Here is a 15337-nt window from a genome sequence, read left to right on the forward strand (position 1 = left end):
GGTTGGTGTTTGAACCCTGATCAGTCTGACCCTAAATCTATGTTACTTCAAACTTGAGGACTATTCAAGGCCTTGGGAACAGTATGTGGTTAATAAGCAGAAACTCTCAAGGCATGTTTAGGGGATGATTGAACAGTTCAATTTGGCTGTACCATAGGTACACGAATGAGAATACTGGGCAATGTAAGTTGGCACCCCATTAGGGAAAAGGTCTCTCCTACTCCCCTTTTTGTAGCCTTGACCCCCCCACCTTCTGCTTTTTGCTTTTCACACTTTACTGGAATTAATGTCCCTCCCTCCCTCCCTCCCTCCCTCCCTCCCTCCCTTCCTTCCTTCCTTCCTTCTTTTTATTTCTTTCCTTTCTTTCTTTCTTTGATGGGGTCTTGCTCTGTTGCCCAGGCTGGAGTGCAGTAGTGTGATCTTGGCTCACTGAAACCTCTGCCTCACAGGTTCAAGTGATTCTCCTGCCTCAGCCTCCTGAGTAGCTGGGATTACAGGCGCCCACCACCATGCCCAGCTAATTTTTGTATTTTTAGTAGAGACAGGGTTTTACCATGTTGGTCAGGCTGGTCTCGAACTCCTGACCTCATGATCCGCCTGCCTTGGCCTCCCAAAGTGCTGGGATTATAGGTGGGAGCCACCATACCTGGCCAATTAATTTCTAAAGTAGAAATCTGTCTTTTTGTTCCACTACCCATTGACTTTGCCTTTTGGCTAAATTCCAAATTCCTTGGAATACATGGAATGCTGTCTATTTTTCTGAGCTTGGGTCACCCCTATAGTAGCCTCACTATTTATTTTTTTTTAGACAGAGGCTCACTCTGTTGCCCAAGCTGGAGTGTAGTGGTGTAATCTTGGCTCACTGCAACCTCCACCTCCTGGGCCCAAGTGATTCTCCTGCTTCAGCTTCCCAAGTAGCTGGGATTACAGGTGTGTACCACCATGCCCGGCAAATTTTTGTATTTTTAGTAGAGATGGGGTTTCTTCATGTTGACCAGGCTGGTCTTGAACTCCTAACCTCAGGTGATCTGCCTGCCTCGGCCTCGCTTCTTTATTTTAAACTGTCTCATCCAACCTTACAAAATACTTTCAATTCAGTGACCACAGCAGTCCTTTCAATGCTGCTTGAACTTGGAGGCATGAGCCTATAACTGTTTTCCCTCCTCTAAGAGCAGCGTCCGTTTCTTCCTCCTCCTAGAGTCCCTGTTGCCTAGCAGAGTGTGGCTAATAGAGGTGCTCAAGAAACTTTTGTTGGGTGAATTGTGTAAATGGTTATAATCACATCTGATTTAATAAATAAGTTAAAATGCCACTGGGTGAGCTTATAACAATTGATTCAATTCTGTATTTTTGGTAATAGGATTTTCTTTTTTTCTTTTTGAATTTCTTTTGACTAAGGAAAGCTAGTCTTAACTGGATGGATGTTTTAAAGAACCCTATCTATCATGTTTTTTTCTACACTATTAAATTAATTATTCATAATTGTTTCCATTTTAGATTTTTACATTCTGAGAAATGCTTTCCTAAGTTATTTCTATTTCTATTTATTTTTTCTTTTTCTTTCTTTCTTTTTCTTTTTTTTTTTTTTTTTGAGATGGAGTTTCACTCTTGTCACCCAGGCTGGAATGCAGTGGCATGATCTTGGCTCACTGCAACCTTTGCCTCCCAGATTCAAATGATTCTCCTGCCTCAGCCTCCTAAGTAGCTAGGATTACAAGCATGTGCCACCACGCTCAGCTAATTTTTGTATTTTTAGTAGAGACAGGATTTCACCATGTTGGCCAGGCTGGTCTCGAACTCCTGACCTCAGGTGATTCGCCTCCCTAAGTGCTGGGATTACAGGCATGAGCTACTGTTCCTGGTCAGTTATTTCTATTTCTATTATCCCATGTGTTTCAGTTTCATGCTTTGAGTGGCAAAAATATGTGCAACTACCAGCTGGTCTGTGACAATGATGAAAACCTGCAGAATAAAGAATCTGTGGTCCAGTGTCTGCATATCTTGTCGTCCTTAAGGCTCATCATGCAGGTGGCTCTGCCACAGGAGCATCTTTGCTGGATTATCTTCAATGGTATATGCTGATGTATTTTATTTTCCATTGTGTCTTTCAGAAAGTTACTTCAGTGCTAAGTTTGACGGTAGCTTGAGTACCTTGTGATTTAAAACATATGCATTTCATAATAGGATGATTGTATTTTTTTTCAACATTTGTATGACATGTTTGTCCTTGTAAATTGGGATGGATAAAGCATGTCTTTGGGTTTTCACTGGGGAAAGGGTCAGAGACTGTGGGAATAATCACTGTTGGGTGTTCAAAAAGCAGAGTTAACGAGTAAATATAGATGGGGAAAGGTCAAAGAACCAGTGCAGGTTAGATTGCTTCTAAGCATCACCCATTTACTGGCCCTGTCCTCAAACAACTTGGCTTTGGGTTTCTACAAAGTGACCTTCTCCTCCTACTTGATTTTGAGTGAGAAGCGCTGAGGAACACACACACACACACACACACACACACACACACACACACACACACACACGTACATTATGTGTATGTCCAAAGAAATGAATCTCAGCTAAAAAATGTAATACTTGCTTTTCTGTATTTTAAAGTTGCAACTTACTGTATTGTTCTCTGGATAATATATTTTTAAAAGGAAAATAATAATGACAGTGTGTTCGATGTACATAAGCCAGGATCAAATAACTTCAAGGAAACATATTGGATTTTCCCTCATCCATGGCAACTGAAAGTATATTTTCTAGCCTTTTCCTTTCTCACCCACCCCCGAGTCATGTTTTGACATTTTGATTGAAATCAGACTTTGCATTTGCTGCCAGAGATGAGGCCAACTTTGATGAGATTTTTTCAGTCCAGTGATTATTAAGCTTTTGTGTCTGATCATCCTCCAGAGATTCGATGTTACCTGCACCACCACTGCCATCTCTTACACATCTTGGCAGGGACAGAGAAGGAGTAGCAATTCTGTGTTAGGCCCAGTGGTTGAGCCCTATGGTCAGCCCTTGTTTGAGTGGTGGAAATGAGTATGATTCCCTGTCTTTACCCCTTTTAAGATCACAACCCAAACAAGTCTTTTTTTATTTTTTATTTTTTTTGTCTGAGACAGGGTCTTGCTTTCTCACCCAGAGTGGAGTGCAGTGTGGCACAGTCACTGCAGCCTTGAGCCTTGAACTTCTTGTCTCAAGCCATTCTGCATCAGCCTTCCAAAGCACTGGAATTACATTTCTCTCAACAGTCTTTTTTTTTGTTTTTTTTGTTTTTTGTTTTTTTTGAGATGGAGTCTCATTGTGTTGTCAGACTGGAGTGCAGTGGCATGATCTCGGCTCACTGCAACCTCCACCTCCCAGGTTCAAGTGATTCTCCTGCCTCAGCCTCCCGAGTAGCTGGGATGACAGGCATGCACCACCACACCTGGCTAATTTTTGTATTTTTAGTAGAGACGGATTTTTACCGTGGTAGCCAGGCTGGTCTTGAACTCCTGGCCTTAGGCAGTCTGCCCACCTCCGCCTCCCGAAGTGCTGGAATTACAGGCGTGAACCACCATGCCCGGCCTCTCTCAATAGTCTTAAAAAAAAAAAGATTATTTCTGTATCCTTGATACCCTTTTCTTGGTATGTGCTTTTTTCTTTTTCTCTTTTTTAATACACATGGCATTGTGCTCTAGATTTTGTTCTGTTTCCTATTTTTTTCCTGCTGAGTATTGTGGTTTTAGAATCTAGCTAAGTTCCTGTATGTAAATCTAATTCATTAATTCAGCCTGCTGAATTATATTCCAGATATCCATACAGGCCTGGCGATGAGCACCTGGTTTGCCTGACCTCTCTAACTGCATAAATAATTCTGCAATGAATATCCTTACACATGTCCTTTTATAGACCTGTGCGAGAGTTTTCTGGGATCTGTGCCCAGGAGTGGAATTACTGGGTTCTGGGAGATACACATACTTAGTTTCAGTAACTACTCTCCCTGTTTTAATTTATTCATCTAAAACTTACTGAATACCTACCATATGCTAGGCATTGTTCTAGGTGCTAGGGACACAGGAGTGGACAATAGACAAAATCTGTTCTCATGCTGACTTCCATTGCAGGGAGATGCTAAACAAATCAAAACTGAATTGTGTCAGATGGTGACGAGTGCTATGGAGAAAAGTCAAAGCCAGAAGGGGATAGAGAGAGCAGGGGCTGAGCTGCTGAGATGACTGGGGAACAAAGACCTGAAGGAGTTTGGATAGTGAAGTTTCTGGGTGTTTGGTGGAAGGGCATTCCAGCTGGGGGATCAACAAGTGCAAAGACCCTGAAGTTTTGACAATTTGGAATTTAAGTAGTCAAAACTATATTTGACTGAAAAGGTCAAATGTGCCTTGATAACTTATCAAAATACATTTGACCTTTTCAGTTAGACATTTACTGTATTTACTTTTAATTGACTGTTATACACACACACACCCTTGGTTTCTTCAAATATTTAACCAATCTTGGTTTTTAAATAAAAATTTAGGCTGGGCACGGTGGCTCTCACCTGTAATCCTAACACTTTGAGAGGCCAAGGCAGGCGGATCACCTGAGGTCAGGAGTTCAAGACCAGCCTGGATAACATGGTGAAACTGGGTCTCTACTAAAAATGCAAAAATTAGCTGGATGTAGTAGTGGTGCATGCCTATAATCCCAGTTACTCGGGAGGCTGAGGCAGGAGATTTGCTTGAACCTGGGAGGCGGAGGTTGCAGTGAGCCAAGATCATGCCACTGCACTCCAGCTTGGGTGACAGAGCAAGACTCCATCTCAAAAAGGAACAAAGCCAAATAAACTTCCAGAAATACCCTGAGATCATAAAGATTCAGTCTGTGTTCCATCTGATACCATTTACTCTCTGAGTCTGGCTTTTGCAGCAGGAATTTGTGAGCCATGCCAAGATCTTGAACTGTCAAAGGACTCAGTTACAATTAGAACCTTTTAGGGCTGGAAAGGTTAAAGGCACCTTTTTGAAATACAGAAGGCCCTTGTCATTCTTGAGGGCAGTCTCCTGAGGCCTCCCTGAGTTCCCCAGTTCCCCGTTACTGGTATGTTTATATAGGCTCCTGGCTTACATCCTCATCACATGTTTTGTGGACAGGCACGTGTTTCCTGTGCATATTTTTACTTGGTGACTGTTTTTTTTTTTCCTACAAAGAAACACTTATACAATTTTATTTTTAAAGATGAAGAGTAGAGGCCAGGAATGGTGGCTCATGCCTCTCATCCCAGCACTTTGGGAAGCCAGATCACTGGAGGTCAGGAGTTTGAGGCCAGCCTGGCCAACATGGCCAGACCCCGTCTCTACTAAAAATACAAAAATTAGCTGAGCGTGGTGGCAAGTGCCTGTAATCCCAGCTACTCGAGAGCCTGAGGCACGGGAATCGCTTGAACCCAAGAGGTGGAGGTTGGGGTAAGCCAAGATTGCACCACTGTACTCCAGCCTGGGTGACGGAGCGAGACTCTATCTCAAAAAAAAAAAAAAAAAAAAAAAAAAGAAAAAAAAGACAGAAATGAAAAAGGTGAAGAGTAGAGGTCAACAAAGCCTCATTGAGATAAGTCTGCTGAGCTCGAGTTGTTATTAGTCGAGTGGTTTCTTCCCCAGTGGATCTTCAGTGGAATGAATAACTGCAGGTGCTGGGGGTAGTCACACGAATAATGCCGAGTCCCTGAGTATTAAGGACCAATTGCATTCTCTATGAAATTTAGGGTACTATACATTTAAGTTTAAAGTTTGTTCAATTTGGGGGGGTCACTGATTTGTGTAATTGATGTTTATGATGCTTACAGTTGTGTTTTAATCAAGTGATAGATGTTTTGGTGCAGTTGCCATTTTCTCACAAACTTTTTATTTATTCATTTTTTTGAGATGGATATTTGCTGTGTCACACAGGCTGGAGTGTGGTGGCGCAATCTTGGCTCACTGCAACCTCTGTCACCTGGGCTTAGGTGATTCTCCTGCCTCAGTCTCCTGAGTAGCTGGGATTACAGGTGCACACCATCATGCCTAGCTAATTTTGTATTTTTAGTAGAGATGGGTTTTCTCCACATTGGCCAGGCTGGTCTCGAATTCCTGACCTCAGGTGTTTTGCCCGCCTTGGCCTCCCAAAGTGCTGGGATTACAGGTGTGAGCCATCATGCCTGGCCTTCAGAAACTTTTAAAGTTTAAACCTGAACATAGAATTCATAACTGTTGAACTTTTATGGTTACAAATATTAGATACTTTATAGAAAATATTTAGACTCCTGTTATAATTACATGCCTTTTAAAAGCATGTTACCATCTTTTGGTTATGTTTATAGCTTGATAAACTGCTTGTATACAGAGAGAAGTATGGTGATGTTCCCCACTCCTCTCTTCAACCCTCCCTCCAGCCTTCTATCCTCTTTTAATTAATGGTCTGACAAAAAAGCATACTTGAATAACCTTACTTAGGTGTTGGAAATGCTGTTTTTCATTAGAATGCTTATAGGACACACCATAATAATGGGAAAAATGTTATATGAGTCCAAGAGTGAATATAATGTGACCTGTTATGCATTGCAATTTTAAAATTATTATGAGTTTCCTTGTTGAGTATTTTGCCATGCTGATTAAATATGTATTCTGATCTTATTTGGAGATAAATCTTTAGTTTTTCAACCATAAGGAAACCATGGGAACCAATAATATGTATATTTTTGAGATGGAGTCTTGCTCTGTTGCCCAGGCTAGAGTGCAGTGGCACGATCTCAGCTCACTCTAATCTCCGCCTCTCAGGTTCAAGCAATTTTTCTGCCTCAGCCTCCCGAGTAGCTGAGACTACAGGTGCGTGCCACCACCTCCGGCTAATTTTTGTATTATTAGTAGAAACGGGGTTTCACCATATTGGCCCAGCTGGCCTTGAACTCCTGACCTTGTGATCCGCCTGCCTCAGGCTCCCAAAGTGCTGGGATTACAGGCATAGCCACTGTACCCAGCTGGGAACCAGTAATATTTTATATGAATTAATGAAAGCACAAGGTACATAAATTATGCCACTAGAATTATTCTTTTGTTCATTATACTTCAAAACTTAAATTGCCTGGAAAATGAGACTAAAAGATTCTTGTGTCAACATATTTAAAATATGGCCATATTAATTATTTTAATGATTTTGTTTACAAGTTACACGAAAAATTATGATGAGTATGACTCTGTATACCATTATCAGACTTTCTCATGAGATCACTTGTTTTGGGAACTACAGACTTGAACCACAGAAATTGGAATATAAAATTTCTACCATTTGACTGTACAACATGTTAACAATCGTTTTCTCCATCCAGGTACCATTTATATTTACACCATTTGCAGAAAACTGATGGCCATAGGTCAGTCTTCCAAGGTATGAAATGTACTGACCAAATATTTTCCCCTCTATTTCCTGTTTTATTTTTCTTAAGGCTTTCATTACGCAGTATATTGAATGTTAAACAAGGAATATTTAGATAATTATATAATATAAAATTTAGTAAATATATATTATATAGCATTATTATTCCTAGTTTTGCTTTAATAGGGATCATATGTTAAAATATAGATGATAAAATGTTAATGAAAAGAAAGGAAATTCCTGAAGATGTTAGTATTCTCTGTGTCTCAGATAGTCGTACTTGTCACACTTGATAGTGAACATCCATCTGGTTAGTATAGCTTTAGGTAGGGTGACCACCCATCCTGGCTTGCCCAGCAAAGTCCTGGTTTATGCCTGTTTTCCTGTTAGTAATTATCAGTAGTGCCCACTTTTACTAGCAAAAGTGGCCTGGGCCGGGTGCAGTAGCTTACACCTGTAATCCTAGCACTTTGGGAGACCTAGACAGGCAGATCACTTGAGGCCAGGAGTTAGAGACCAGCTTGACCAACATTGCAAAACCCCGTCTTTACAAAAAATGCAAAAATTAGCTGGACCTGGTGGCACGTACCTGTAGTCCCAGCTTCTTGGGAGGCTGAGGTGGGAAGATTGCTTGAGCCTGGGAGGCAGAGGTTGCAGAGAGCCGAGATCATGCCACTTTGCACTCTAGCCTGAGTGACAGAACAAGACTCTGTCTCAAATAAAATAAAATAGAAAATTTAAAAAAGGTGTCCTGGTTTGGATGATAAACTATGGTTACCCCCTTTATTTCATGATATGAAGCTTGGATTTTATTCTGCTTGAAGTGCTTTCACTTCTGGCCTGCATGCTAATTGGGTGAATGCACACTTAAACTCTAACCCAGCTGCATGACGAAGGCAAGGAGACTTTATTTTATAATAAGATTCTTTTTTTTTTTTTTTTGAGACGGAGTTTCGCTCTGTCGCCCAGGCTGGAGTGCAGTGGCCGGATCTCAGCTCACTGCAAGCTCCGCCTCCCAGGTTTGCGCCATTCTCCTGCCTCAGCCTCCCGAGTAGCTGGGACTACAGGCGCCCACCACCTCGCCCAGCTAGTTTTTTGTATTTTTTAGTAGAGACGGGGTTTCACCATGTTAGCCAGGATGGTCTCGATCTCCTGACCTCGTGATCCGCCCGTCTCGGCCTCCCAAAGTGCTGGGATTACAGGCTTGAGCCACCGCGCCCGGCCTATAATAAGATTCTTACCAGTACTCACTGCTCAGTGTTAGCTTGAGGAAGTTGCTGACACTTCTATTGACTTCGCTACAATGTTGGTAGCGTTTTTGTCTGTGGGAGACATATTTATTCCCTGTATTAATTTTCCAGTTATTGGAATGTAGGCCAAGAAGGGCGAACATACTCCCATTGAGACCCAGCTTGAGTTGTTGCTGGCATCTGAAACATGACTACTTTTATTCTTTATTCCATGCAGAACCTTACCCTGAATATGCTAACACTCAGGAGAGATACGTTTTTTCTTATTTCCTCAAAGCATAGCCAAGTATCTTAAAAGTTGACAACATTTGAAAAATAAAAATGGAAGTAAAGAAATTTGCATGCTCAATGGATGACATTAATTACGTGTTCTCTGTTTTGCTTCTCAAATTAAAAAACTCTATGACAGACAGTGACTTGAAGCTCTGTGCCAGCTTTCTGAGTGTGAATTAAATTGAGGGGGACTGTCCCAGGTCTAATGTAAACTTGGCCTACAGACTATTGCAATGATGCTACATTCAGTTCCACATGATTTCCTAAAGAGAATTTGCATACTCTGGTTGCTTTTGGTGTAACAACAACAAACACGGCTTCACAGGACCATCATAGTTTGGTCTGCTGCAGTGCTTGCTGCCAAAGCTTTGAAGGGCAGAGATGTCTGTGCCAACATTTGACTGTTAGTGTTTGTGCTTGTTAATGCTGAGGGAATTTTAAAGTGACAGTCATCTTAAAATAATTTCTTATTCATAACCTTTGTAAGACATTTCCTCTCTGCCTCATATACCATGAGTTTGTCTCTGGTAAAATAAGGATAGTTGAGTATTTTGTCATGCTGATTAAATATGTATTCTAATCTTATTAGGAGATAAATCTTCAGTTTTTCAACCATAAGGAAACCATGGGAACCAATAATATTTTATATGAATTAATAAAAGCACAGGGTACATAAATTATGCCGTTAAAATTATTCTTTTGTTAATTATATTTCAAAACTTAAATTGCCTGTAAAATGAGACTAAAATGAGTATAGTTCTTTTTTTTCTTTTTTTTGAGACTGAGTCTTGCTCTGTCGCCCAGGCTAGGTGCAGTGGCGCCATCTTAGCTCACTGCAACATCTGCCTCCTGGGTTCAAGTGATTCTCCTGCCTCAGCCCCGTGAGTAGCTGGGATTACAGGCACCCACCACCATGCCCGGCTAATTTTTTGTATTTTTAGTAGAGATGGAGTTTCAACATATTGGCTAGGCTGGTCTCAAACCCCTGACCTCCAGTGATCTGCCCGCCTCGAGCCTCCCAAAGTGCTGGGATTACAGGCGTGAGCCATGGCGCCTAGCCCAAATTGAGTATAGTTCTGTGATGCCAGTCTTGTGAGATGGGAATGGGAGGTGAGGGATGCAATAATTTTGGGGTGGTGGGTGGTTGTACATTTGGCACTTGAAGATCTGAATGACATTCTTTCTGTTTGTTCAATATAGCATGTTTCAAGGAAATTAATAATTTTCACCAGTAATTCCCAAACCCCCAGATGGTAAATTGATTCCTGAGCTGAGGCTAAAAATGGATTTGATGGGTCCATTTAATTGAGACAAGTCCTTGGAGGTCCCACCGTGTGTGAGATGTCCTGGGTCTGAGGGATTTGAATCCTGTAGTGACTTCAGAGTTCAAGTATGTTATAGCATAAGACGGAAGGAGAAATAGACCTGGGCTCCTCACACTGTCTAAACTCCCGTTTATATAGGATCTAGGCATGATGGCTGGCTTTTGTTATTTTTATTGAATCTGTAGTGTGTGCTAGGTCCTGTGAAAGACTTATGAGGTGGGCAGGAGCATCATCATCATTAGTGTTGATTAAATAAATCTGCGGTCATCAAGCATGCTTGTAAGCACTTTCATTTATCCTCACATGTAATCTTAACAGCACCACTTTGAGAAAACTGCTGTTATTACCTCTCTCTCTCTCTATATATATTTTTGAGACGGAGTCTTGCTCTGTCACCCAGGCTGGAGTGCAGTGGTGCGGTCTTGGCTCCCTGAAAGCTCCGCCTCCCAGGTGCACGCCATTCTCCTGCCTCAGCCTCCCCAGTAGCTGGAACTACAAGCGCCCGCCTCCACGCCCGGCTAATTTTTTAATATTTTTAGTAGACACGGGGTTTCACTGTGTTAGCCAGGATGGTCTCGATCTCCTGACCTCGTGTTCTGCCCACCTCAGCCTCCCAAAGTGCTGGGATTACAGGTGTGAGCCTCCGCGCCCGGCCATTACCTCTATCTTATGGAATAGATAAGCGAGCTGAGGCTGGGAAAAGTGACTTTGCTGAGGGTCACACATCTAGTCAGAGATGTACTGAGACCAGGGGCAATGTGACCCTGTACCGTTAGAATAATGCACGTCTGTTGACTAAATGGAATCCCATCATGACCCATTCTATTTTGGTTTACTTACTCAAATGGAGAAGCTGCAGAGAAGGAGCTGATATTTTCTGATATAACCCTGTCTTCCTAAAGACATCCTGAAAGCGAGAACTAACCAGGGGCTCTTCCTTAGTGCTGCAGGAGGTCACCAGCATAAGCTTAGGGAATAGAAGGTGGTCAGACTTCTGAAACCTCTTTCCCTGAGGACATACGACCATTTTGCTTTTGTTTATGGAGTAGTTTCTTTGATGGCATTTAAAACTGTAGTATAGTACTCAGCAAACATTAAAGAATACATCTATAATCAGTTCATTCTAAGAAACGATTGATTTCTGTTTCATTTTACTATGAAACTGAAGTAGTTTGACAGTGTATGTGGCTTGAACAGTTACTGTCAAATTATTTCACATACCATTACATAAACTTTAAGTCCTAACTTTGAAATTGCTTGTCATTTTCTTTAAATGGTGTAAGCTGATATAAATGAGGCTGCAGCGCCATCCTGTGGCTGAGCTGATTAATCGTGTGTATGTTTCCTACTGAACACCTACAACATGCTCTTACTGGGACCATGTTTTGGATATGGATATCATTTGACTTTTCAAAGTTTTTTTTTTTTCCCATGAAGAGAATAGTCCTGATGTATCCTTTTAATTTTTTTTAATTAATGGAAACAATTATTTGTAGCTTTTAAGGGTAAGAAAAAAATGCTACAAATTGAGTCATATTTTGAAAATGGCTTTTCCTGTTTAAACTTGAAAGATAGTTTTTCATAACCCTATGTAGTTTATGGTGAGCTTCTCCCCTTTGTCAAGGCTCCTCTGTGTAGTGGAAAGAACACTGCACTTGGGAGTTCAAAGATCTGAGTTTCAGCCCCAGCTCTTTTGCTTAGAATGAGTTTAGCCTCGTGGAGTCAAGCTAGATTACTTTTAAGATCCCTTCTGGCACAAAAAACTTTGATTTTCCATAAACAAATCAAATGCAATGTGAACAATTGTTAACTGAAGCTATTTTTATTTTGAAATGTGACATTTCTAATACCAGGAGTCCTGAAGGATTTTAGAAAGATGTGAATTTAAAGGGGAAATTTAGGCATGGCTTAATCATATACCACCCAACCCAAACCACAACAATCCAAATGCAAAAATCTGAAATAGAGATTGTTAGGGAGCAGCAAATGTGAGAAAAATTCAAGGGTTTTTGGTGATCTGATTAATTTCATATCAGTTCACAAAGTTCACAACAATAACAATGACAGCAACAACAAAAACAGCAATGAATCAACCTCAGTCTAATTTAGAAGAGGTACAGTGTCCACAGCCAGGGACTGAGAGCATTCACTGTACTGTGGTCTAGCCATACACCCTGAAAGGATGCTGGCAACCTGAGGCAAAGCCACAGAAGGCCAATCATGGTGGAGAAGGGCAGTGCAGTTCCGTGAGGGATGGAAGTACTTGGGGATATTTACCCTGGATGAGAGAGCCGAGGGAGAGGGCAGGCTGCATAAGTGTTTTTAGATTTCTGGATGGCTGTAATTTAGAAGTGAGTTTTGGACTGCTTTGTGTTGTTCTGAAGGCATGATGAGGACCAATGCACTGGAGGTATATCAAGGTGGATTTTATTTTAGATTGTGGAAGTATTTTCCTAGCATGTCATGTACATTATCTCTTTCTCCATAACAACACTATTGTGATGTGAAAAAATACCCATTTTACAGATGAGAAAATTGAGCCCTAAAGAGGTAAAATGATCCAGTCACTAGGTGGTAAAACTGGGACTGAAATCCCGGTTTGTTTAATTCTAATCTTGGACCATTTCTACTAAGCATTGCAGGCCCCAGGCTGTAAGCCTTTTTCATTTTCCTTACCTCCTATACCAGCTAATCTTCAGAATAATATACTGGTTCCACGCTAACAAATAACAATTGTATCATTGGAGTTAATTCCTGGACTACTGTTGACATGATAAATACTAATAAAAATGAGCAGAGAAGCTTGTAAGAAGACAAGATAAGCCGGGTGCAGTGGCTCATGCCTGTAATTCCGGCACTTTGGGAGGCCTAGGCAGATGGATCACTTGAGGTGAGGAGTTCAAGACCAGAGTGCTCAACATGATAAAACCTCCTCTCTACTAAAATAGAAAATTAGCCAGGTGTGGTGGTGCACACCTGTAGTTCCAGTTACTTAGGAGGCTGAGGCATGAGAATCAATTGAACCCAGGAGGCGGAGGTTGCAGTAAGCTGCAATTGTGCCATTACACTCCAGCCTGGGTGACAGAGCAAGACTCTCTAAAAACAAACAAACAAAAAGACATTTTAGAATGTCCTCCAAAATGGCTTGAAATTTTGAGTTCTTTAAATTATCTTTTACTTTTTAAATGCTTGTTTCTTCTTGACATGTTATTTATGGTATTTTTGGTTTAAGTAATCAGCAACTTGTGCTCACAACTTAGAATTTGATTATATTTAATACAATTATCATTATTAGCTTAAAATGAAAACGAATCCAATGGTGCCCTTTATTTTGCAGGCCTTAGAGTATCTCCTGTGGGCCAGCATGTGTATGGAGTCCTTGGTCCCGCTCCTGTCGCTCAGGTACTTGACATGGCGCACTACTCTCTACACGGCTGTTTGCCAGTGCTGCTATGACTGCCAAGCCGGAATTCATGGAGAGGTATGCTGCTTTTTAACCCTGAGGAGTCAATTTTTTTTTTTTTTTTGAGATGGAATCTCACTCTGTTGCCCAGGCTGGAGTGCAGTGACGTGATCTTGGCTCACTGCAATGTCTGCCTCCCATGTTCAAGTGATTCTTCTGCCTCAGCCTCCTGAGTAGCTGAAATTACAGGCATACGCCACCCATGCCCAGCTAATTTTTGTATTTTTAGTAGAGACAGGGTTTTTCCACGTTGGCCAGGCTGATCTTGAACTCCTGAACTCAGGTGATCTGCCTGCCTTGGCTTCTCATAATTACAGGTGTGAGCCACCATGCCCAGGCCCAATATTTTAAAATAGAGCGTATCCAGCATTTTCTTCCTTAGATGTCTACAAGGGGAAAAGCAAAACCCAACCAAAGAATTGAAAGGAAGCAAAGACAAAAGTTCAAGGCTTTATTTGCACAAATTTGTTTGGCTTTTCCATTCTGTTTCTCTTGCCCTCCTTTCTGGTCTCTCCTTTATTCTCTATTCACTTTCACCTTCTTTGCTCCATTTCTAAGATTTTTGGAATTTTTTAAATTAAGATTTTTATTTTTAAATGACAAATAATAATTGTATATACTTAGGAGGTACAATGTGATGTTTTGTTGAATGTATACACTGTGGAATGATTATATTAAGCTAAGTAACATATTCATCTTCTCACATGTCTTTTTCTTGTAGTGAGAACACTTAAAATCTATTCATTAGCAATTTTGAAATATGTAATACGTTGTTGTTAACTATGATCACCATGCTGTGCAGTAGATCTCAAAAATTTCTGTCTGCTGTCTTTCCATCCTCATTTTGCTCTTGGACACAAGCCGCCTTCCCTCCTCGTTTAGTTTTGTGTTCCTTATCACTTAGCACGCTCTTGTCTTGCTTTTCTCTGCTAACCACCATTTAATACACTTTCTTTTTCTTTTGTTTTCTTTCTTTCTTTTTTAAGACAGAGTCTTGCTCTGTTGCTCAGGCTGGAGTATAGTGGTCTGATCACAGCTCACTGCAGTCTTAGTCTCTGGAGTAGCTGGGACTGCAGATGCACACCACTATGCCCAGCTAATTGAATACACCTTCTAATGACCATTTAATACACTCTATTTTTTTGTTTTTCCTTCTTTCATATCTTTTTGATCGAGTACTTGAAATATAACTTAACTTCAGGCTGGGCATGGTGGCTCATGCCTGTAATCCCAGCACTTTGGGAGGCTAAGGCAGGTGGATCACCTGAGGTCAGGAGTTCAAGACCAGCTTGGCCAACATGGCAAAACCTTGTCTCTACTAAAAATACAAAAATTAGTCAGGCATGGTGGTGTGTGCCTGTAGTCCCAGCTACTCAAGAGGCTGAGGCAGGAACCCGGGAGGCTGAAGTTGCAGTGAGCTGAGATTGCACCATTGCACTCCAGCCTGGGCAACAAGAGTAAAACTCCATCTCAAAAAAAAATTATATATATATATAAAATTTATATATATATGTGTGTGTGTGTATATATATATATACTCCAGGGCTTCTATTGGCCTGTAGAGTGCCCCAGTGTAAATCTGAAAAAGGCACCTTCTCTACATTACATGATACCTGGCTTGGTCAGTGGATGGGGCCTTG

General features: G+C 41.2%; 1 protein-coding gene across 2 annotated transcripts in view; it reads left to right on the plus strand.

Moving 5' to 3' along the window:
* Positions 1–15337, plus strand: part of CFAP54 (cilia and flagella associated protein 54) — a 380731-nt gene that overhangs the window by 15065 nt on the left and 350329 nt on the right. For both annotated transcript variants that reach the window (XM_030939210.1, XM_030939211.1), the window contains exons 4-6: positions 1900–2071; positions 7340–7398; positions 13572–13715. In XM_030939210.1, coding sequence (XP_030795070.1) covers positions 1900–2071; positions 7340–7398; positions 13572–13715 — 375 coding nt within the window. The remainder of the gene's footprint in view (positions 1–1899; positions 2072–7339; positions 7399–13571; positions 13716–15337) is intronic.

The sequence above is a fragment of the Rhinopithecus roxellana genome, chromosome 10 (assembly GCF_007565055.1).
Source record: "Rhinopithecus roxellana isolate Shanxi Qingling chromosome 10, ASM756505v1, whole genome shotgun sequence".
NCBI classification, from domain to species: domain Eukaryota; kingdom Metazoa; phylum Chordata; class Mammalia; order Primates; family Cercopithecidae; genus Rhinopithecus; species Rhinopithecus roxellana.